The sequence below is a fragment of the Scomber scombrus genome, chromosome 4 (genome assembly GCF_963691925.1).
Source record: "Scomber scombrus chromosome 4, fScoSco1.1, whole genome shotgun sequence".
Classification (NCBI taxonomy): domain Eukaryota; kingdom Metazoa; phylum Chordata; class Actinopteri; order Scombriformes; family Scombridae; genus Scomber; species Scomber scombrus.
Genome location: NC_084973.1, coordinates 305,058 through 330,077, shown reverse-complemented (window position 1 = coordinate 330,077; position 25,020 = coordinate 305,058). Strand labels below are relative to the sequence as shown.

General features: G+C 39.0%; 1 protein-coding gene across 2 annotated transcripts; it reads left to right on the top strand.

Moving 5' to 3' along the window:
* Nucleotides 1-10: 10 nt before the first annotated feature.
* ccdc125 (coiled-coil domain containing 125) lies at nt 11-19,467 on the top strand. 2 transcript variants are annotated; one of them, XM_062417500.1, is made up of 12 exons: nt 11-178; nt 853-1,105; nt 1,889-1,947; nt 2,038-2,124; nt 7,232-7,309; nt 11,331-11,416; nt 11,514-11,596; nt 11,704-11,816; nt 13,723-13,827; nt 14,517-14,691; nt 16,730-16,842; nt 17,767-19,467. In XM_062417500.1, the coding sequence occupies exons 2-12, from the start codon at nt 865-867 to the stop codon at nt 18,154-18,156; spliced, it is 1,530 nt and encodes a 509-aa protein (XP_062273484.1). In that variant the 5' UTR covers nt 11-178; nt 853-864; the 3' UTR covers nt 18,157-19,467. The 2 variants fall into 2 exon arrangements, with proteins under 2 accessions (XP_062273484.1, XP_062273483.1); XM_062417499.1 differs by having other exon boundaries at nt 1,886-1,947.
* The last annotated feature ends 5,553 nt before the right edge of the window (nt 19,468-25,020 follow it).

Here is a 25,020-nt window from a genome sequence, read left to right as displayed (position 1 = left end):
GTATGTCGCTTGTAGCTCGGAGGAACCCAGCTGAGTTTGTAATGATTAACATGTTAAACTTCTAGTTCTAACCTAGAAGGAAACGCTTAAATAATCATATCAAATTCACTTTCTTTATATTTCTGCGTGCCGGTGGAGGCTGTACTGATCGAAGGAAATTATCTCTTCAAAGTTGAAGGTAAAACGAATTATTTTTCTATAAGTGGTTTAAACAGACTACCGTGATGAACAGTGAGTACAGGAAATCAACACCATGACTAAGAAGTTTCAATAGGCTTCATTATGAAATTAACATTCAGCGTTATGCTTTACATCACCTAAAATTCCTTACATGTGTAAAACATCAAAGAAAGCAAACTGAGAAGGAAAAAATAGTCTGTCCAGCCCCCTCTATGTATCCTATGATGAGGGATTGAAATATACTGTTTTGTTTTAATAGATCAACAGTGTGCAGCACCTGTTATTCTGCTCTATGAACAATGTTTTAAATGAGTTTTAGTCTGATGGTCAAGAATGTATCCTGAACATGATTTCCTCATGTATGAAATACAGTTATGATGTATGTCAGGGAAATTTGTCTTGGGCATGAAGTGTGTCAGTGCATACATAAATTATACATATACAACATACATTTATTCATATATAAATATATATATATATATATAAACAAGAAGAATGTTTTCAATCTCTGACAGTTGATTCATTTATCATCTCACACCATGAAATAACACTATAGAGGTAGTCTACATGTGTTTTGGTAAACTGACCACTTTGAATGAATTCATATTTGGTTTGACACGTTTAGTAGATCCATATTGTGATGAATGTAATGCAAGGTTTGACCTCGTGCAGACACAGCAGGTAATGGAAGCCAGCAGCCTGGATGATGACATGATGGATGGAGACCTGGGTGACGGAATGGGAGTCATAGCAGCATCCAGCTCCACCAGAAAGAAGAGCCAAAGCTCTGCTGGGGTGATAGGAGCCAAGCTGCCCAGAGCAGAGTTGCTCAGGCGCAGCAGCCAGGGAGGAGAGACTACTTGTATCCCCAGACTGAAGATTACAGAAAGGCAGCTAAGAATCCCCTGGAAGCTGCCACACACTGGTAAGAATATCTATATACTGACCTTTTAATAATGGAGCTAAACAATGATGAAGAAAGATACCATAAAATCCCTTCACTACAAATTTCATTTCACACAAATACAAAACAAAATGCACCTATACTTAGAAAGATTAGAAAACAAAGACACGGAACATAATGACCATAGTTTATTGCTTTGCTCTCCACACAGCTCAATCGCAGTGCACATTACCTACTTCCATTCTTACCCTTAAGCATAAAAGTCCCAGATATTCAATGCATTACCGCTTTACTAGAGGACACTTAAGTCACTTAGAGCCTGTAGCTAAGAAACAAATAATAGGACATACAAGTTGTTAGGAGCACTGCAGTTTCTTTATTGTATTGTATTGGTTTTGATTTTACAACACATTCCTTGTTTGGGTTAATTTCCAGTACTCTGGTCATCCTGGTTTCCAGCAGCAGCAACAGCAGCAGTAGTTTTCACTGTACACTACCTGCTTAGCACCAGACAGCAGACACACAACTAGATGGTGAACATAGCAGATATTTTTCTTAAAAGTTGATGGAGACAAAACCAGAGCTAAAAGGACAGTGAATATTGTCAGGTCTTCTGGTGGAAACAAACACAACAACCTTTTTGAAGCCTTCTGAAGATGTCAGTTTTTGTTCTTGGTCTGAATATATAAAGCTCTAACAGGTGTTAATAAATCCCAAACTACAAGAACACACACACTCCCACACGCAGACACACACACTTTTTATGACATCTAATCCCAGAGTTCACCTTTTGTTACTCAGCAGGCTCCCTGGTTGACATGTCCAAAGAGGAGCTGAAAGACAGACTACAGGAAGCGAGTGAGGTAGGAAAGAGAAAGTATAGTTGACATAACTTTGTCTTCTTGGCAAATATACTGAATATACTGAAGTGTATGGTTCCACTGTGCTGACAGGTAATTGATGTTCTATGCTGTGAGCTGGAGGTGGCACATCGTTACCTAGAAGGCAAATATGAAGCTCTGAAGATCTTACAGGGGAAGGTAGAGCAACACACACACACACACACACACACACACACACACACACACACACACTGCAAGTAGTGCATCTTACACCTCACTGTTCTGTAGTGCTGTTGTAATCACAACAGGATGAGGAAAGCAGATGAAACAAGTATCCATCAAGAATATTTCCCAGTGGTCAGGCAGTGGTTCCTTCTCAACCTTTTTGTCTTGTGACACTGTACACTGAGAGAGAAATTACAATGTCCCTTGTGTCCCTCCATGTTATTCAAAAAAGTCTGCAGCATAACTAGGGGATAGGCCGGCCCTAATGAGAAGCCTTTTCAAAAAAGAAAGTTTTAAGTCTGCTCTTAAAGGTTGAAGGGTGACTAACTCCGAACTATACTATATGCTCTTTAACATATGATGGTGTCTGACTATTAAGAGCTTTGTAGGTGAGGAGAACGATTTTAAGTTCTATTTTGGATTTTACAGGAAGCTAGTACAGTAAAGCTAAAATGGGAGAAATATGATCTATTTTCATAGTTTTTATCAGAACACATGCAGCTGCATTCTGGACCAGCTGGAGAGTCTTTAGAGATTTGTTAGGGTAGCCTGATAATAAGGAATTACAAGAATCCAACCTGGAAGTAACAAATACGTGGACTAGTTTCTCTGAATTATTTTGAGATAGGATGTGATTTTTGTTACATAGGTGAAAAATGCCTACCTTGAAATTTGTTTTATGTGGGAGTTGAAGGACAAATATTGATCCTGATCAAAAGTAAAGTGGTGTTGGTGGCCAGGGTAATGCCATCCAGAGTAGTTATATCATTAGATAATGTGTTTCCAAATTGTTTGGGGCCCAGCACAATAACAGTTTTTTTTTAGAGTTAAGTAGAAGAAAATTACCAGTCACACAGGTCTTTATGTCCTTAAAGCATGCTTGGAGATTACATAACTTATTGGTTTCATCTGGCTTTATTGATAAATATAATTGGTATCATCTGCATAACAATGACATTTTATGGAGTGTTTCAGAATAATATTACGTAAAGCATTGGTCCAAGAACTGAACCCTGTGGAACACCATGTGTAACTTTTGTGTGCATGGAAATTTAATCCTTAACGTGCCCAAACTGAAATGGATCGGATAGATAGGACTTAAACCAGTTTAATACAGTTCCTTTAATGGCAATTAAATGTTCTGTATCTGTAATAGGATGTAATAGTCAATAGTGTCAAATGCAGCACTAAGATCTAACGAGACAAATACAGAAGACGTCCTTTGTCTGATGCAGTTAGGAGGTCATTTGTAACTTTCACCAGTGCTGTGGAATGGATCACTAGATGATGAGCTCTAAATCCAGACTGGAAGTCCTCAAATAAACTGTAAACCTCAAGGATTTTAGAAAGAAAAGGAAGGCTAAATATAGTTCTTTGGTTGGCTTTCACTATTATTTTAAGGGTGGTTTATGATTAAAACCGTTTTTGTACAATATCTAAAACATTGAGATTACATTGATCAGGTTTGCATACTTTCAGCAATAAAAAACCTTACCTGTTACCTGTTTACCTGTGGACTGGGAAAAAACTATTTTTTTTTTTTTGTATTATCTTTTTATTGAAGATAATGCGAAGACAATCATATAAGAAAAGACAAACATTTTCTTTTACTGAACACAGATTTCCCATCCCCCCACCCTTAACCAAACAGAAACCTGAGTAGTGTAAGATACACATAAATAGAAGTTACAGTGTATTTAGGAAAACAAATTGTACAAGTGTTTAAACAGAGAGAAAAATAAAAAAATAAAGTGGAGGTCATGTAGAAATAAAAGAAAAAAGAAATAAAGGAAATAAAAGGGGAGTAGATGAGGAGGCTGCACTAGACATGCGTTGTCATGTGTATATATATACATATATATATATCATCCCACAAAAACCATAATAGTCATGATGTCATGGACTGTCAGGGAGGGTTTTTAGTTCGTTAATGAAAGAAATTACTGGATCCCAGGTGGTATAGAACAGATTTTTTGACCCTCTAAGAGTGTATTTTATCTTTTCCAGACTTAAGTAAAGCATTATGTCACTCAACCATAAGGAGATGCTGGGCGGTTTGGAGGACTTCCAGAGTAACAAAATCCTTCTGCGAGCAAGAAGGGTGGCAAATGCAATAATGTCTTTATGTCTGGTCAAAATCTGCTCTTCCATTGGTACCGTACCGAAGACGGCAGTGCAAGCGTTGGGTTGCAAATTTAGAGATAGTGCCTGTGAAAGAATACTGAATATTGCCGACCAGTACTCTGAGAGACAGGGGCACGACCAGAACATGTGTGTTAGTGTTGCTTCAGCTGCCCGACATCTAATACAGGTCTCATCAACATCAGAATAAAATTTGGCCAGTCTAGACTTGGAAAGGTGGGTACGGTGTAATACCTTGAACTGAATAACACCCAGCCTTGCACATGAGGTAGTACTGTTAACTCTCTTTAAGGCTTCAGTCCAGGTCTCCTCAGGTATATCCCTCCCCAAATTCTCTCTCCCATTTCTCTTTAATTTTATTGAGAGGAGTTACTTTGATAGATGAAATGTTGGAGTAAATTCTTGAAATAAAACCTTTTGGTTTGGAGGGGATTTGGAAGATGTCATCTATGGCAGTAGGTTGGGGAGCATTGGGGAAGTTAGAGTCTATATTTTGTATAAAATGTCTGGCCTGGAAGTATCTGAAATGACTGGAGACAGGAAGGTTGAATTTCTGAGAGAGATGGTCAAAAGTAGAGAAAATACCCTCACTGTAAAGATCTTTGAATGTGGAGAGGCCAAGTCTTTTCCACAGGGCAAAGGTATTGTCAAGTCTGGATGGGACAAAAAGATGGTTATTGCAGACAGGAGCCAGATGAGAGAAGTCAGATAAATTGAAATGGTTTCGAAATTGTGACCAAATTCGTAGAGTGTTGGTAACAACAGCGTTGGAGGTGTAGAGAGAAGCTGAGAAAGGTAAACTCGACATAACCAGGGCAGGGAGTGAAGTCGAAATGCATGACTCATTTTCAATATCACACCATGACATCTCTGGCGAACGAAGCCAGTATAGGATCTTCTGAATGTTTGAAGCCCAGTAATAATGAAGCAAATTTGGTAAACCGAGACCACCTTGGGAACGATGCTGTTGCAGAAGTATTTTCTGTATTCTAGGAGCTTTTCCCCCCCAAATGTATGATGATAACATTTTGTCAACAGACTGAAAAAATGACTTTTTGAGAAATATAGGGAGGCACTGAAAGAGGTAAAGGAAGCGGGGCAACACATTCATTTATAGAGTTGATCTTACCAGCTAGGGAGAGATTAATAGATTTCCAATTCTGCAAGTCAACTTTTAGTTTATCAACGAGGGGTACAAAGTTTTCGTTGTACAATTTAGAGAAAGTCTGTGTAACATTGATTCCTAAATATCTGAAGCCAAGTTTGGAGAGGCGAAATGGGAGGTCTTCTTGCGAGATTGCTAGGGCCAAGTCGTTCACTGGAAAGCACTCACTTTTTGTAAGGTTAGTCTTATAACCCGAAAAAACACCAAAATTTTGCAATAAATGGACTATGTGAGGGACACACTGCAGCGGCTCAGACACATACAAAAGTAAGTCGTCAGCATATAAAGCCAGCTTGTGCTCCCTCCCCCATCTTGAGATCCCTCTTGTGTCCAAGGAGGATTTTAACATGATTGACAGAGGCTCGATTGCGAGTGCAAACAAGAGCGGACTTAGAGGGCACCCCTGGCGTGTCCCTCTTGATAGTGAGAAAAATTTGGATCGCTTGCCATTCGTGACCACTGAAGCCCTCGGTAAAGCGTACATGAGCCTAATCCAGGCAATAAAAGTGGGTCCAAAACCAAACGCCTGCAAACATTCAAATAAATAAACCCACTCCACTCTATCGAAGGCTTTCTCCGCATCCAGGGAGATAACCACGGAAAAAACTATTTTAAAGAGAATCAAAGCTGTTATTAAAAGATAAACCTCAAAAAACAGACAAAAACAAATTTGCACGCCGGGTTAGCAACTCATCAGACTCTTTTTAAACTCACTTTTCAGCAAAAGTAACTTGTGTTTTATTCTTGAAACACATTGCAGTGCAAAAGCTGTTGTGTAATTACTAAATTATGTGACAATTTATGAGGTGAGATAGGCTACATTAGAATTATGGCTGAAAAAGCATGCATTACATTATCCAAATTTGGATGTCCCCCACTTCAATTCCGGCACTGCTGATGGAGGAGATCTCTTTCACTTCATGCATGAGCAGATCCATTTCTTCTGCAGGAAAAAAACACTCATTTTCCTATTTGGCAAAGGCACCATTATGATACCATTGCACCAAAGTGTAAGCGCATCTGGCTTTTAAAGATAGAGATAGAGTGAAATGACACTGTAATTGGTTTACCGCATGTTACACCAAAAACACTCATGATTAATTATGAGACTAATTACAAACACTTTGAACCATGGGCCTGGCACAACGGCCAGTTTTTCTGCCATTAAACTAGGAAAAGTGGATTTGGATATGACCTAAGTGCACTTGTCCCACACGCTTCAGACCATGCATTTAAATTGTTAAAATAGGGCCCATTATGTTCTTAAAATGCAAAAGTTTAAGTGCTGGATACAAAGGTCTCCCACTTCACGGTAAAGTCCATTTTCTTTTTTTCTTTTTTTTTTTAAAGATTTTTTTCAGGCATAGACACCTTTATTTGATAGTTGCCAGACAGGAAACATGGCAGAGAGAGGGGGGGTGTGACATGCAGTAAAGGTCCGCCGGCCGGGTTTCGAACCGGGGTCCACTGCGTACGTGGCATGCGCTCTAACCACTCAACCACCTGCGCGCCCAAAGTCCATTTTCAGTCAGTGGAAGCTTAGGGTTTCCACATCACACTTGTGTAAGTCTGACTTCTTATTATACTATAACGATGGTAAAGTAAGTTAATCACTAAGACCAGTCCTTATATTTGTAACAGCTCTGCCTTTCGTTGCCTTCAGTCAGAGAGATGCGAATAACTCATTTCTGTCATTGATGAACTGAAAAAAAATCTACAGACCCCTGGCTTTATTGAATTGATTACTAAAAATCACTCTTGTTCTTCACACAGGCAATCCTTGACAAGGCCACGAGTCACACTAAAAGTCTACTACAGAAGAGTGAGGAGACGGCCAGAGCTCTTGAGAAGGTGACTTTGTTCCTTTGGTCTGTTGCTCATAAAAGCACAGCCTGCTCAAATAAAGGCTTGGTCTGTTTGCTTTGTTGAAGAAATTCACTCAAGTCCTTGTTCAAAGTTTGCTGTGGTGTTGGATGTTTATTGATACCCTGGGATATCGGTGAGCACACTGACACAGAGTGGGTCTGAGACAGTGGACTGACCCAGAGCAAATGAAATGGAGGCATTTTATACAGTAAGACCAAGGCAGTGATCAGCAAAGAAACAAAAGGCAGGAAGGGAGAACATTTGCATTCAGACCTTACAGTGTGACACCGAGGCAAGATCAAATGATAACTTGGTGGGGGGAGGTGGTTCTTAGGTGGACAGTTGACAATGTTAACTGCAAGGAGTCACAACAGGAGGACAAAAGCCATAGATGAAATCATCAGGGGACAGTACTGATCCAGGGCTGTGACATCACTAGCTCAAGGTGTTGTTCTCAGATGTCACTTGATTACATCACATCTCTGGCCATACATGCATTTCTTCTTCAGCATTTACATTGTACAGCAGGTGTCTGCTCAACAGTCAGGAACTAACTGCTCCTCTCTTGTTTATTAAAGACAAAAGGAAACATAACTGTAATGCCACAGGAACAGGTGCTTTAAAGAGACACTTTTCTGTTTAATCTTACTTCCGAGTGGATGAGAACTGGTCAGGGGTGCATTGTTGACAGAAATCTATCCTATGAGAATAGTCCAAAATTACAATTTGGGTCAAGAACAATGAATGAAGGAAGAAAGAATTTAGATGTATATTTAAAAATGTAAAATAGCATTTAAACATAACTACCTAGTATCCTGTTTTTGTACTTCGATAATGGATTTAAGTTGATTTGTATTTTCATACGTATAAAGTATGAATCTTTGCATTGTGAGATTGTTAGCAGAAAGAAGTGATTTTTGTGGGTGATATATAGTGCATACATTTCATACTCAAAAGAAATCAGACACAAATTGAACATAGAGCACTATACTGTATAGTTTATATAAAACTGTTGTGAATACAAGTCCTAATGCTCCATTATGCTAAAGTAAAGCTTATAGCTAAGGTCAACTCCATACATCACCTCATTTTCAGTTGAGAGCGTAACATTTCTGAGAAATCATGAACATAACACAGTATTATATATACAGAAACAACTATAAGTTGAATAAAAGTTTATTTTGTTTTATTTTAAAGTTTTATATTTATATTATCAAATCACAAAAACTGGTAATTATGATATGTTGATGGGAATTTGTCATTTAAACACTAAAACATACTTAGTATACTTACATTATAGGTATATAGAGCACACCTGCATTGAAACAATCAACTAGTTTTAAATGTGATTCAGTTTGATGAATTTTAGTTCATTTATTTAAGCAAGACTCATTGCTAAACTCTTCAATCATTCAAGTTGACTTAATTTAATTTTTCTAACAATTCTTCAACTGTTTTCTGAATGTGACAAACGCTAACTGCATGAAGTCAGCTTGATCATTTCTCAAACTTAACAGTGTTAAAACTGAAATCCTCCTCATTGGCACAAAATCAACCCTTGCCAAAGCCGACAGTTCTTCCTTCACCATCGACCACTCCTCTGTCTCCCCCTCCCCTCAGGTTAAGAGTCTGGGTGTCGTCCTCGACAGCACATTATCTTTCCAATCACATATCAATAACATCACCTGGTCTGCATATTTCCATCTACGTAAAATCAATCGCCTCCGCCCCCCCCTCTCTGCCCACTCCACTGCTATTCTTGTACACAGCCTTGTCATCCCTCATCGACTACTGCAACTCCCTTCTCTTTGGTCTACCACACAAATACCTTCAAAAACTTCAACTGGTTCAGAACTCTGCAGCTCGGATCGTCACCAGAACTCGTTCCATCCACCACCTCACCCCTCCATCCAACACATCACCCCTCCATCCACCACCTCACCCTTCCATCCACCACCTCACCCTTCCATCCACCACCTCACCCCTCCATCCAACACATCACCCCTCCATCCACCACCTCACCCTTCCATCCACCACCTCACCCCTCCATCCAACACATCACCCCTCCATCCACCACCTCACCCTTCCATCCACCACCTCACCCCTCCATCCAACACATCACCCCTCCATCCACCACCTCACCCTTCCATCCACCACCTCACCCCTCCATCCACCACATCACTCCTGTTCTGCAGCAACTCCACTGGCTTCCGGTCAAGTTCCGAACAGTCTTCAAAATCATCCTGTTTAGATTCAAGACCATCCACAACCTTTCCCCTCCTTATCTGTCTCCTCCACATCACCACCCCTTCCCGTTCCCTCACATCTGCCTCCTCCATCCACCTCTCTGTCCCCCCCACCCGCCTCCTCACCATGGGGAGCAGGGCATTCAACCGCTATGCCCCCCGACTCTGGAACTTACTTCCACCAGACATCAGTAACCTGGGTGGTATTCCAGGTAGGAGGTTCAACAAACTCTGAGTCTAACCCTGAACTCTGAGTAGACTTACTCTGAGATGGGAAACTCTGAATATCCGGTTCCAGAACAGCTGATCTGAATTAGTTCCATCAACTCTGAGTATGTTCACCTTTAGTTTAGCTCGTGCTCGACCACTATACAAAGCCATCATCAATGGAGCCCCGATACCTTGATTCACCATGGCAACTACTGAGAAAAAAAGATCAATTTACGTCACCTCACTGTAACTGGAGCTCCCCCTGCAGGCCTGTGGTGAATCAGAACATATATTTCACAAAAAGTAACACCGCTGCAGACGCTAAGGAGAGAGAAGCAGCATGGGAGAAAACTGCTGCCCGAGTCAATGCTTCAGTTTTAATGCACCACTCCACTGACTTAACTTACCTCACTTAAAATTGTAGCATACAGGTGAAAAAGTGGTGTAACGTAATTGGAAGCAGCTAAAAATGAAATAAAAAAACATAATTCAGAAACGTAAGGCACATTTTGCTGGGCTATGATTGTACCTTGCTTTGATTTTATTCATAGTTGACGTAGGATATTAAACAAAGTAAATATTAATTCAGTGGCTATTTCAACATGTAATAATTTAAACCTCAAACAGAAAGCTGCTTAACACATATGTCCTCTCATCTAATATCCTGCTTAGTAGATTAACATTTTACACAATTTTAACACTTTTATTTAACACAATTTTACATATAATACATATTGGAGTCATTGATTATAAGACTAACATGTGACGATGTGTACATGAATATTAGATAAAATACTTCCTAAAAATAAGATTAACAAGAAGGCAGATATGGCCGGACAATGTTAAGAAATGATTGAGTGTAATGAACAGTGATACCGTTCTAACAGATATTCATCTCAGAATGAAAGCACATCTAATTGAGCCCTGAATACATCTCCAGACATAAGGCATTGCAAATTAATTCTGCCTCGATATCTATCGGATTGCGAAGAAACGGACAACCCATGTGTGGCAGCTTGCTTCAGGTGGGAGGAGACAGGTAGAAACTCCGGGTTTCTTATAGAAAACCTGCCAGCGATCAGGTTATATTCACAGAGTCAGTTACCATGGTGACTGACTCTGAGTTTCAGTTACCTCTCTTTCTGGAACTGATAACACAGAGTTTCCCTCATCTCAGGGTGAACTTACTCTGAGTTTTCACATAACATGCTTTCTGGAATACCCCCCTGGACTGTCTCCCTCTCTTCAAATCAAGGCTAAAAAATCACCTATTCAAACTTGCATACCCCACTTAACATGAACTGCACTACCTCACCGTACTCTGTTGTGTCTGTTCTACACTGTCTTTTATCTGTTTTGTTTATTATTTACTGTTTTGTTTATTAATTGTAGAGTGTTATTATTATTATTATCATGTTAGTTTGGTTAATCCAGACTATGCCTGTTGGAAGAATAGGTTTAGTTGTGTGTTAGGGTTTGTGATTGGATTATAAACCTGTAAAACTAACTGAAATATGCTAATCATGATGTACTACATCCAACCCCTCCAGGAGGTAAACAGCTTGCAATGGGAGCTCAGCTTCAGCCAGGTACAGATGAAGAAGTCTGATCAGTCCTGGGAGCAGAAATACAGCAGGTCAGATTTACTCCACATATTGTGTCTGTGGTATTTTCATTTGATTGTTTTATAACTTCACTGTTGTTGTTGTTGTTGTTGTGGTGGTTTGAACCAGAATTTTAAGCGAGAACAAGACTCTGACTGACAACCTGGAGGAAAGAGAGAGTGAGACCCAGCAGCTCCGAGCAGAGAACTCTGGTAAATGCTGACTAATAATCTTTTAAAGACTTTAGTCTATACATATGCAGCTTCTAACCCTCAGCATTTGAGTTAGTCACCAGCAGTAAGACCCTTTTTGTGTGCAGCTCTCAGTCAGCAGTTCTTGGAGCTTCTCTCCATGTTGAATGTGAAGGAGCAGAGGACTTACCAAGGAACCAAACCTCAGTACTGCCCAGAGAGAGACACAAATGTTTTGGAGGTGAGAGAGCACCTTTAAACATAACAGACAGAAAGGGAAGGTAACAATATTCATGGTCAGATCAAGAATAAATATTTTCTATTAGCTAGTAATTTGTTTTTCATGCTCAATATCATTCAAATTAAAAATAGGAAGGACGTGGGCTACTGGATTGAGTTTGGGACAGGTGGGGGGGGGGTCCATCATGTCCATAGCTGTCCTTTGAGATAACCTCACCCAGAGGGAGTGTTCCTTCGTACATTCACTAAGTTCACTTTAAAAGTCCCAGTGTGGAATTCCAACTGGAGCAAACATACTGTAATACATTCATCTCAAATCCATGTACCATCGCCATTTCTTCCAATATCTATTACTCTTTGCCATATCATATTTTGAACTGCCAGGTTGGGAAAGATCCTACAGCATGGCAAGTGCTTTTTCCCATGAGTAAAAATTAATAGAAAACTTAATAAAACTTGATAGATAATAATTAATCACTGTTAATAAGTACTTATAATAAGTCTGAAGTTATAAATATCAATAAACAGATTTTGGTCCAGATGCTCTTCAACTTTTTCTAGAAGCTAAGTGGTTGAACAGGTTGTTTGTATATAACGTCACTATCGTTCTACGCTGTGGCGCCAACTGCAGATGGAGGGCAGGAAGTAATTAATGAGTAATTCGCCACAGATTGTTTACTGGGAAGAGGCGGTCATTTTATCAACCTTAGTTGTTCATTTGCTCCAGCGATGGCATTGTCCAATTTTTTTATTTTTTTTTATTTTGCTGAAGAGAAGTCGATGAGAGCTACTGGAGCAAAAGAAATTTGAAAAATATGAAAATCACAAAGATTATTAAGACCTGCTCTACCAAGGGAAATCACTTAACAGACCGCACCAAACACACCTTTTTTTGGTCCATAGCATTTAAAACTAGGGCTCACCGCAAAATAAATTATATATATTTTTCCTCTGGCCCATTGTACTGATTATCCATCTATACTGTTTTGTTGTGAGTAACAGGACTAAATGGCACTAATCATTGAATTTTTCATCAAAGTTTATCAAAACATACATTTTGAAAAGCGTCTTTTTTTTTAGCACTGGGAGAAACATGTGACTTGTGTCTTTTAGGCTTAATATTAGTTTGCATCCAGCGTGCTGCGTTGACTTCATTACATCTGCTGCACCGCTGCTACCACAATTATGAAATGCTAAGTTTATTGTCTGTGACTGTGACCTTCATAAAAGTAATATTTTACTAATCTGCATTATATAAACTAACGAAATTTGTTAAAGTCATTTGGTGACTTCTAAGTCATTAAACTAAGTCTTACTTTTACTGGAGTAAAGAGTTGAATCAGGACGTCTGCTTTTACACAAGTATCTAGTACTGTATACTACACAGGCATGACTCAGAAGAACAAGCTTGCACTTTTTAATCAGTGTGTTGTGTTAACTGATCGGCTGTGTTGTGTTTTACCGGCACACAGCACGCCAACACACACCTGTGCATGTTTTATGAGAGGAAACTGTCTGCCTATATATTTCACCAATGTTCTGTGTTTATATACGGGTCGCGTCCAACATATTTAATTGTCTTCTCCCGATACCTTTCCTTGGAAATAGGATCTAAACTTTCGCAATACCGACTTTCCTCCATCTCTGTCATAACTGCTGTTTACTTCCTGCCCTCCAGGTGAATTTCGCGCGTCATCAGGTGACGTAACTCCAAACAACCTTTAGCAGTACAGTACAGTTGCAGTAAGAGTATTGAGAGATTTTTCAGCCGTTGTTATTAATCATAGATTGAACTCTGACATGTGTTACATACATGAGGTATGTTTTACTTTTACTTGTGTATAATGTATGAGTAGTTTGTAGTCAGTTGATGGAGTGGCAGTCTTCATCCCCTGTGTATTTTCCAGCTGGCAGTGTTGGGTGCCTGCAGGTGTCTCAGCGTTACTGAAGCATGTCCATGTAGTCGCACAGCAGCCGCCACTAGGAAGCAGCTTGTCCAGCTACGACAGGAGGTAAACTAAATCCAACCTCTTCACATGCTAAATCCAACTTTTGGTTCTTTCATCACCATGTCAGTACTGATGCAGGGAGTTTTGAGTTAGTATCAGCAGTAGCTTAATGCATCACTCTTAATTTACTACAGCAGAACAACAAATTCATTTCTTCCACATAAACAATTACATGGCATATGTGTGGTTTTTGTGTGCATGCATCTGGCCCCTGGTGTAATATCAACAAAACCTGAATATTAATAAGTAAAGTGACTGATATTAATTGTTGTCCACTTGCATTGTAGATTACATTGTACAGGTGTATCTGTGTTTATCACATTCCACTCTGTCTGTACTAACTACAAGTATTAGTAATGTATGATCAAAATTCAAATTGAAAGTAATTACTTACAGTGCTTTCTTTCTTCATTAAAATGTTCTAAAATTCTCTGAGCTAAGGACTCAAAGGAAATACTGTGAGTACTTTGGTTCATTTGTATATTAGAATTTCTGAATAATGTAAAAAATGTAATCCTAACTAAACCCGCTTCCACCCACCACGTTGACAGGTACTCTCTGCTCCTCCTGTCTGACTGTAGTCTACAGCTACTACTGAGAAATGCAGAACTAGTTATTTTGAAGTATTTGGATACCTCTGTATCTGATTGTATTGTTGTTGTTGTTTTTGTATATGTGGTTGTATTTTCCAGTTAGATGCTCAGTGTTCAAAGAGAGAGGAGGCACTGATGGTTGCGGATGCTTTTCGCATTGCCTTTGAACAGCAGCTGAGGAAACGAAGTGAACACTTTCTGCTGATGGCTGAAGCCAACATCCTAAAATCCCATCCTTGCAAGCCTGACAACAAGCCAGCATGCTACAATAAAGGTTGTGAGTAGTCCCAAATCAGTGGTTTTTCAGGAATTAGAAAATTGACAACTAAGTTTTTTCCAGACAGAAGGATTAAAGCTCTCATTTTTAATTTCACAGACATTATGACACACATAGGGTTGCCAACCGTTCCTTGAAAAACGGAATGGTCCCGTATTTAGAAACAGAATTACGCATCCCGTATTGAGCTGAAAAGGGAGGCATGATGTCCTGTATTTCCGTGAGAATCAAAATAGTCTGTAAAATGTCAATGGAATCAATGAATGACAGGGCGTTTTATATGAACATTTACGGTAATCTTATTGCCAGCCCTCTCCTGCTCTGTGACCAATGAGCTGACAGCACACTCACACACGAGAATGACAATGCAGAATCTGGCTCTTCTCATTGGTTGATGTTCTTGTCCGTCTAAATCATGAAATGTCTTGCTCAGTTTTACTCTGCAACACTGAGAGACAAACAACTCGTTACTGCAGCAAAAGCTCAAAAGAAATACAAATAGAAAAAAGAGGCTGTCTCCACATGATATAGCATTGAGCTTTTGAGTTCAATCTTTTTTTTTTCTTATTTACTACAACTGTACAGTCATGGCCTTTGAAGCACAAAGTGTTTATATTTACAACTTTTCCACAGACTTTCTGTTTGAACTTATTGCACTAAATGTGCACTATTACAGGAATTTGCTTTCTATAGTTTTCTGTTATTTTATACTGTTTTCAGTTAAGCAGGACAGCTCTGTTAAAGATGTATTTTATTCTGTTAATTCAAGCAAGACTGAGTTCTGTTAGAAGAAAGATTTGTTTTATTCTGTTAAGTTAAGCAGGACAGATTTCTGTTAAAAAATATTTATTATTTTGCACTAAAAAATAAATTGTTGAATAATAATTTGTTTTCCATGTATTCGTATAACTCAAAACATGCATCGAATTAAATTCAAGTTCGAGTCAAATAATTTTAAAATCGTTTCACACACACAAAATAGGCAAAAAATTTCAATAGGGTGAATGCAATCGGGTCAGCCGGCCCTGCCATTAGGTGTCCCTTATTTATTTTTCAGGGAGTTGGCAACCCTGGACACACATGAAACCCTAAAATACTTAAGCATTTTGTTTTTGTATCAATTAGTTAACAATTAAGTTTTCTTCAGTCCTCATTGAGGATGGAAAACACTAACTGTTGTCACTAAAGCACACAGGTAGTACACAAGATAGATTTAGGTGAATAGTTTTTTTGTACAGGAATGGTTCTCAGGCAGGAATGAGCACCTGTCTGGATCAGGGATTTACTGTAATATCTATGGACACCGTAGTGGTGGAAGGTCAGTCTAATCTGTGGTGGTCAATAAAACTATGTTTAATTCAATTCAGTTTTATTTATATAGCACCAAAATCACAACATAAATTATCTCAAGGCCCTTTTCACATAGAACAGGTCTAGACCATTTTCTTTATTTAGACCTAACATTCCCCCATGAACAAGCACTTGGCAAAAAAAAAAGCCCCCTTTAAATGGTAAATGAGCTGTACTAGTGCTTTTCTAAGCTCTTTTACACTACATGTCACATTCACCCATTCACACACATTCATACACTGATGGCAGGGGCTACCACACAGCATGCCAACGTGCTCATCAGGAGGAGACTAACCCTTCACCCAAATATTCACACACGGTTGTCGCAGCCATCGGGAGCATTTTTGGGTTAAGTATATTGCCCAATGACACATCCTCCAATTGGTGGACGACTGCTCTACCTCCTGAGCAACAGTAACGGGAAGAAACCTCAAACAGAACCAGGCTCTAGGTGGGCGACCATCTGCCTTGACCAGTTGGGCTGAGAGAGAAAGAAGGAGGGAGATAGAGGAGAGAGAGACAAAATAAGCACAATAATAACAACACCAACAACAACAACAACTATAATAATTATATTATAATACTAAGAAGTATGTCTAATAATAAATATATTTAATCCTTCACCTGAAAGCCTCATAATTTCCATTTATTGGAACCATTAGAACAATCTGTCCTTTCCTTTTAGGTGTTAACAGGAGTCCTTTAATCAGTCAGAAATTGAGAGATTTGCTGCCTTCCAGTTTGGAGACGAAGATGTCTGATGAACTTTTAGAGACTCTCTACAGACTGCTGGACTTGGTTAGTATCTCCTCTTACATCAGCAGGTTGTCTGCACATCACAACTCCTATGAGGTCCTTGTCTGTACCATCCCCATGAACTAGAAAGTAAATGGAACATCCTCCCCTCTCTGTTTTGTTAAGGCCTGACACTAATTTAAATGATAAGTGTTTATGTTCTGACTGGTCACACATGTGCAGGGGGCAGCCATCATAGAGTTTGTTAAGAGACAGTTCAGTGAAAAAGTCTCAGAAGTTCCACGCTCCTTCCTCCACAGTGACCTTTTTTCAGCCTTTGATCAATCGTAAACTTTCATTTTATTTTGGCTTCCACCTGTCTGCATCCCACTGCCTCTCTGATCTCTCTCTAACAGTGCTGAGTCTTGACACAAGTAATTATACAAAGATAGCAGGCTGCCCTTAAAGCCATTCATAGTGTTGTTCACATAATAAGTGATAGACATAGTTGTGTGAATAATGTAAAAAGAAAGAGAGGTTGACCCTCTCTTTCTACTCTTCCATACACAATGCCTAATTCACACTGCATTTCAAACTGCACAATTTTAGAAAGTTTCAGAAAATTACAAAACCAGTCAGACACTGTTAGACAATCCAGCAAACACATTGTTTGAAATATACTTAGGTCTTTAGTCGGAAGCCTGCACAAATTCCTGAACATTCATGTTCATCTTGAAGTGATTTCTCAAAAAAGACCAGGGCAACAGAGTCCCATTGCAGACCTACCTGAATGTAACTTGTTCCTCAGTCATCTGTCCATGATCTGAAACATTATTTATGCCTGGCTTTGTAGCATGAACTCTAAACCATTGTTTAGTGTGAACATTGGTGCACTGCAGCACATTTTGTGTTTGTGTTGTTTGTATTGTTCTTAGGATTTTTATCTCCAGAAAATGTAAGTTACTGATTGTGTATTTCCTGCTGTAGTTGAATGACAAGGAAGAGGCGCTGGCACACCAGAGGAAGGTGAGCATCATGCTAGCCCACAGTGCTAAGGAGCTACAGAGACAGCTGCATCTAGATTCACATTACTGGCCACCAGAATTGTCAGAGTCCAGGATCTCATCAAAGCAACCACAAGAACCATCAAAAAACCAGAGCCAACCTCAGCAATCATCTGATTTGTCAGTGTTCCAGATCCAACCACCAGTCCTGTCAAAGTTCAACATTCAAGCTCAGCAACAACTAGAGCTGTCAGATTCTCAGCCTCAGTCAGGACAACCACTGCAGGGGCTATCACAGGTCAACAGCCAGCCGGTGTCTAACCACAGCACTCACCAGTCTGAAATTCAACAATCAGACCTATTAGAATCCTGATCCAATCATGGGATCTACCAGACTACATGACTCAACAACAGGAGTCAGCATTGACTGAGAGGCACAGACAGAAACGTCAAAGTTTGATTTATGAAAATTTGGATCCAGGGATTAAATTGAGCCGGGGCCCACCAAAGCTGAGCTACATCTCCTTCAGTATCAGAGTGTTGCCAGCACTTACATATGTGACATGAAACATCCATTTTTAGACACTGTTTCACGTTGACCAAACAAATGTCACCTTTGACTTCATTAAACAGTTGTGACCATCACACAACAGCAAGATTGACACACAATCTCCTGATTTGGCATTGGGATTTTACAGTAGCCTTTAAGTTCATACAGTGAAATAATTATGAACAAAGCAGCTATACTCAGGAATGTAGCATCATTGAAGCGCCCCGACTTCTATAGTTTGAGATTGATTTTCCCTCTCTGACTGTCCAGCCAACAAAATCTAGATGAAAGAAGATCTGAGCTGATAAAAATGTTGATATGCTCATCTGGGTTGCTTTCAATCATTGATGTGCTCATAGCATGAAAATTAGCAGTGAGTGCATGACAGCCTGAAAAGGAAGACTGCAGACACTACTCATGGCTGGAAAACTCTTCTACGTTCTATCTGCATAATATGGGTTGAAAACAAAAAAATCAAGTGGTTAGTGTATTAACAATATAGAGGCTTAAATAGCAAAACTATCTTTGTTATATTAACATTAATACAGAGAGCAGTAGCTAATTACTGATGCCATTTTTTAAAAACTTTATTGACATTCACACAATACTGTGTGCTGTATTATGTGATATAATACAGGACTGGCCAGATGTTCTATTCTGACATATAACTTGTGCTTTAGCAATCAAAGAGGATGTTTACACTGACTGACTTACTTGTTTTCTGTCTTTCATTAAGCTAGTATGACAATTAAATGTGACATCACACCTCTTAAAACTTTGTTAAAATAATGTTATCCTCTGCTTGTGTTCTGAATGCTAGATGTATATTCTGATGGTGTGCAAGAATGCAAAATCAAAGTTTCATTTAGACTAAAAAGAAAAACAGTTACTCATTCTATGCTGCAAATATTTTTATTCCATCTTTATTTCGTGTTTACATTATTGTGTAATTTATTGGTCACAAGCAGCTTCTAAAATAATAAAGCCTCTGAGAATGATATACTGTATATTGGTACAATTATTATTATCATTATTATACATTTTGGATAGGAGACATTTTTACTGGATAGACTGATCAGGTTGGCAGTAGCGAAGATGAAGAAATACTTATTTTGTAATTATGAGAATACCTAAAAATTCCACTAATGTCCTATGCAGCCTTTTTGTATATATTCAACTTACAACACAGGAAAATGAAAGTACCCAAATGAATGACCTGTACATTTATTATTTATGTAGGTAACTAACATGCTGTTTCTAAGAGCAACAGATTAGCCATGTCAACAGTATCCACCACTTTATCATTTAATCAATATTTATGTATAAGGTACCGTATCACAACAAAATTCATCTCAAGGCTCTTTACGCATATGGTCTGATTTACTAAAGGTCTGCGTGTGTAAAAACGTGTGCAAACTTGACATTACTCGCAAAAAATGTGCAAGCTGATCTACAAACGCAGCGCACTAAGGTTTGCGTCTTTCAACTGTGCGAGATAATACACTCTGTCCATTTAGTAGTTTACCATAATGAATGTAATATGAGACGTTTTAACTCCAGTGTGCAAAATACAGGGAGGAGAAAATGCAAATATGTTATTTTAGCACATGCATTGTGATTTACTAAACCTGAAGGTCATTTTGCTGACGGTGACTGCGTCTATAAATAATACCTTTGAAGGACAGATATTAACCTGCTGATGACTTCTGTCACTGTAGAGACGAGGAGACGGAGGCACAATGACAGAATATGCACAAGACAGATTTTTTCCACCTGTGTTAATATTTTTGGAGTGGAATATTTTACTAATAACATTGACTTTGTCAAAAATACTCTCCCATGTGTCGTTTTTTTCTGGTAATATTAGTTTTTGTTATAACTCAATATATTAGTTAACCTCTTCCACTAGAACCTGATCACATTTCATTTTGTGCTTGCAGCTTTCTGCTCGTCCAAACTCTCCACTAAGACACAAAACCCTCATTTAAGATAAGATCAATTTATTGATACCACAGTGGGGAAAAGTCATTGCTACAGGAGCTCAAAAAATAGTGATATAGAAAAAAATGTTTTTTAAAAATAAATGTATATGTTAGGGGTCAGTTATTTCAAGACTGTTTATGTTTATTATTGTTGGTATTTCATATTGTGAATTTAGAGACCCCCCTTGATTTATTTTTGTGTGTAAATCTGTTCATTTAATGGTTCAATTTACAATGCAAAGTGCAACTATAGTGCAGTATTGTACAGTCTGAATGCAGTGGGAATGAAGGACCTGCGGAAGCGCTCCTTCTTACACTTGGGGTGTATTAATCTGTCACTGAAGGAGCTGCTTACCTTCACAGTCAGATGCCGAGGGTGAGAGTTGTTGTCCATGATGGAGGACAGTTTGGCCAAAACCCTCCTCTCTCCCACCATCTCTATGGAGTCGAGGCAGCCACAGACTGAGCTGGCTCTTTTAATCAGTCTGTTCTTGTCCCGCTAACATCCCCCTACCCAACACACCACTGCATCTGATGCCACCAGAGAGTCGAAGAAGGATCTAAGCAGTGGTCTGCACACACCAAACGATGCAAGCCTCCTCAGCAGGTGTAAACGACACTGACCCTTCTTGTAAACAGAGTCAGTGTTGTCTGACCAGTCCAGATTACTGTTGAAGTGAACACCCAGGTACTTGTATGTCCTCACTCTCTTGATGTCAAGTACCTGGATGTTCACCAGTGCAATTTTGGAGGGTGATATGATACATCATATCAATTCTTCCTGAAACATCTAGCCTGATAAACTATTCTCTGTGCTCAAAAAACACCCTGATCGTATACTGGGATATTAAATAATACATTCACAATCAGAATGTCAATAAATACAGACACAAATAATCAATAAATAACATAAACACACTCTAACAGTAGCAATGGTTCATACAGTCATGGCCAAAAATATCAGCACCCCTGCAATTCTGTCAGAAAATACACCACCTCTCCCAGAAAATCGTTCCAATTACAAATGTTTTGGTATTCACATGTTTATTTATTTAGTTTGCATTGGAACAACACAAAAAAACAGAGGAAAAAAGTCAAACTTGATAAAATTTCACACAGAACTCAAAAAATGGACTGGACAAAATGATTGGCACCTTGTCAAAATTGTAAGAAGTAATTGCATTTCAAGCATGTGATGCTCCTGTAATTTATATTTAAACTTGCCTGTGACAAGTAAGTGGTGTGGGCAATACAGAAATCACACTTGCAACCAGTTAAAATGGAGAAAAGTTGACTCAACCTTTGTGTTGAGTCAACAATCCACAATGAGCATGGAGAAAAGAAAGAAGAGCAAAGAGTTGTCTGACAATTTGAGAGCCAAAATTGTGGAAAAACATGGACAATCTGAAGGCTACAAGTCCATCTTCAGAGATCTGAATGTTCCTTTGTCCATTGTGCGCAATGTCATCAAGAAGTTTACAGCCCATGGCACTGTAGCTAACCTCCCTGGACTTGGACGGAGGAGAAAAATCGATGAAAAATTACAATGAAGGATTGTTCGAATGGGGGATAAAGAACCTTGATCAACTTCCAAACAAATTCAAGCTGACCTGCAGACCCAGCGTAAAACAGTGTCAGCTCGCACTATCCGTCGTCATCTGAATGAAAACGGATGCTATGGTAGGAGACTGTAAATATATGCTACGAATTGACAAATGCTTAAGTATCAGCTAATGGGATTCATTTCTTTATTGTTTGTTTCATATGATAATGTGGTGCTATGTGTGACAGTTTGAAAGCATTATGTGTGTTGTGTAATATGAATGCACCCAAAATGACAGTAGAAAAGTACTGAAGACAGTTGACCTTTTGTAAGACATGGTTATCATGTTGCAGAAGTAACCCTTAAAGACAGAACAGAATGTCTATCAATAATGATGATGAGGAAGTAGTTATCTCAGAGGGTAAAGAAGATATGAAACAAAAGGGGGGCTACCGCTCTGTAGCCATAGATACGGGAGGTCTTGTGATTCTGTAGTTTCAGAGATAGGAGGTCACATGGAAGTCACATACTATCACACTACACTGGACGTTGCTTAAGGGGGTCACATGGAAGTCACATACTATCACACTACACTGGACGTTGCTTAAGGGGGTCACATGGAAGTCACACACTATCACACTACACCGGACGTTGCTTAAGGGGGTCACATGGAAGTCACATATCCTGGAATGTGAGAAGGTGGAGGATGGAGTCAGATCAGCAACCAATAAGGAGAAGACAACACATCACACATTGCATAAACATTCTGTATTGTATATAAGACTGGGTCAGGGAAAGCATAGTCAGGCAGACTTCGTGAACTGACACACTCTGTTGTTCGCCAGGGATAGGAAGATCTCGAACCAGAGCTCTGTACGCTTTATTCATTTACTGCTAAATAAAATAGCGTATTGAGACCGAATATTTTCTCCTATTGCTATATTAAACAAACACGCGGACTGAGCTCACACATAGTGTAAGATTAGCAAGTAAAGAGAGCTCAAGTCCAACAAGACCCAGGAGGACACCACTGTTGACACAAAGGCATAAAAAAGCCAGACTGGAGTTTGCCAAAACTTATGTGATGAAGCCAAAATCCTTCTGGGAGAACGTACTGTGGACAGATGAGACCAAAATAGAGTTTTTTGGTGTACATCATGGTACTGTTTACAGAAAATGAAATGGGGCCTTAATAGAAAAGAACACGGTCCCTTTGGTCAAACATGGTGGACGTTCACAGATGTTTTCAGGTTGTTTTGCTGCTTCTGGCACCGGATGCCTTGACTGTGTGAATGGCATCATGAAATCTGATGACTACAAAAGAATTTTGGGGCACAACGTAATGCCCGGTGTCAGAAAGCTACCTGAGGTCAGAGGTCATGGGTCTTCCAGCAGGATGTAACCGACACAGCTTCAATACGGCTCAGAACATCATCTGGTCAGGGTCACCTTTGACCCCGAGATGAGTCAATTGGACCAGGTTTGATATAGAGACTGACATGGTCTCTCTCTTGGACAAACAAAGATCCATTAACATTCCATGGAGCAACCCAAAGTGACAAGAACTACATAAAAGTAACATAAGACAGATTTTGGTGTCTCCTTCGGACGTCATAACTTCTCGGACAGACTTCACTCCCCTTTTCTACCATCAGATTGATGTCACACAGACCACCGTCATAAATTAAAGGGCACATTCCTAAGTTCCACCTCTCTTTCAACACAAAGTGTGAAAGAGAAAGAAAGTGTGTTAAAACTCTTGGTCAATAGTGTGGTTTAAACACAATACCAATTACTTATATCAGTATCAATTACCTAAAGAAAACTCCATTATTACAGCTATTACAGTGATCACAGATAAATGGGTTTTTGAAGAACTGTCATTATACTTTCTCCTTTCATAAACATTGGTATGAGAATCTTTACTTAATGTGAGAAAGTATCATGTTTACATTATGGTGATAATCAATCATCTATCATGGAATAAGTACAATAACAATGTGTTATGCTGGATCATATTAATTCTTTTCAGGTTTTAATGAATGGCAGCTTTATGAATCAAGCTGATGTTATATTAATGCCAGAATGATACATCCTGTGTTCTGTGTTACTATGTTATAGTATGCATTTTATAATCAGGATTAAATACTGAATGAATGATGATGATGAAAAGTTTCGCGGTAAAAAGCTGGAAATTAGATCCTCATAGTAGCTGTGATGAATCTGATTGGCTGACACACAAGCCCTCCCCAGGAGAAAAAACAGCTGCACACCTCCGAAACTGGCTTTGCTTTGCTCTTTTTCTTCATCACACATTCTTACTTTTGTCACCTTATCTTATTCTTTTAATCTTTAGTTATTCTTTATCTTAGTTTTCTTACATTTTTTTCAGCAAACGTACAGAGAAAAGGCCTTTAAAGTAAACACATCAGTAAGTTCTGCATTCAGCCTGTTTTCAACATTTTTGAAGATTTTGACGTGTGGCCAACGCGCTGAGTTCACTCCAGAAAGTTATTAAACAGTGAACTAGTTAAATTACACTTTTTCCTCCATCTGTCTTCAACCTAAGAGAGCTTTTTGGCAGATAAACGGATGTCAACCCTACGACTCATCATAATCGAGAGGGACAAAGTCTGCAGGCAGACTGACAGAAGGCCAGCCGACCGACCCGGATCCTCACAGCACCCCGCCCGGACCAGTGAAGCTCTCTGAGATCTTCCACTTGGCGTCTGACGCGTGGTTCTGAAGGACGGACAGCTGAGGCCCTCCGACCAGATAAAAGTAGGATCCAAATATTGCCTTAATCAAGGGTTGATGTCAGATCGAGTAATTGAAATTTTCTTTAAAGGTAAAACTCAGTAAAACTTGTAAGTTTCCACATGATTACATATCTTTCATTTAAATTCATCATTCACCATCATCTTTCATTCATGCCGCTATATCTAGTAACAATCTGTTAAATTCATATTCAATACAAATTCATTTATTTATACATCATTTATTAGTAGTGTGTAGTTAATAAAATCCATAAAACTCAATCAATTGTGTATGTCTATTCTTTGAAGTGATACAGGGGATCTATTGAACCGTTGAGCCACGAATTCAGAAATTTGACTGATTTATCAAAATGTATTGATTTATTAATTGATTAATCAATTCACC

Coding starts and splice junctions, on each gene's coding strand:
- ccdc125 (XM_062417499.1), top strand. CDS start 865: ATGGAAGCCAGCAGCCTGGATGATGACATGATGGATGGAGACCTGGGT. Junction 7,310..11,330: donor CGGCCAGAGCTCTTGAGAAG/GTGACTTTGTTC, acceptor CAACCCCTCCAG/GAGGTAAACAGCTTGCAATG. Junction 14,692..16,729: donor GCCAGCATGCTACAATAAAG/GTTGTGAGTAGT, acceptor CTTTCCTTTTAG/GTGTTAACAGGAGTCCTTTA.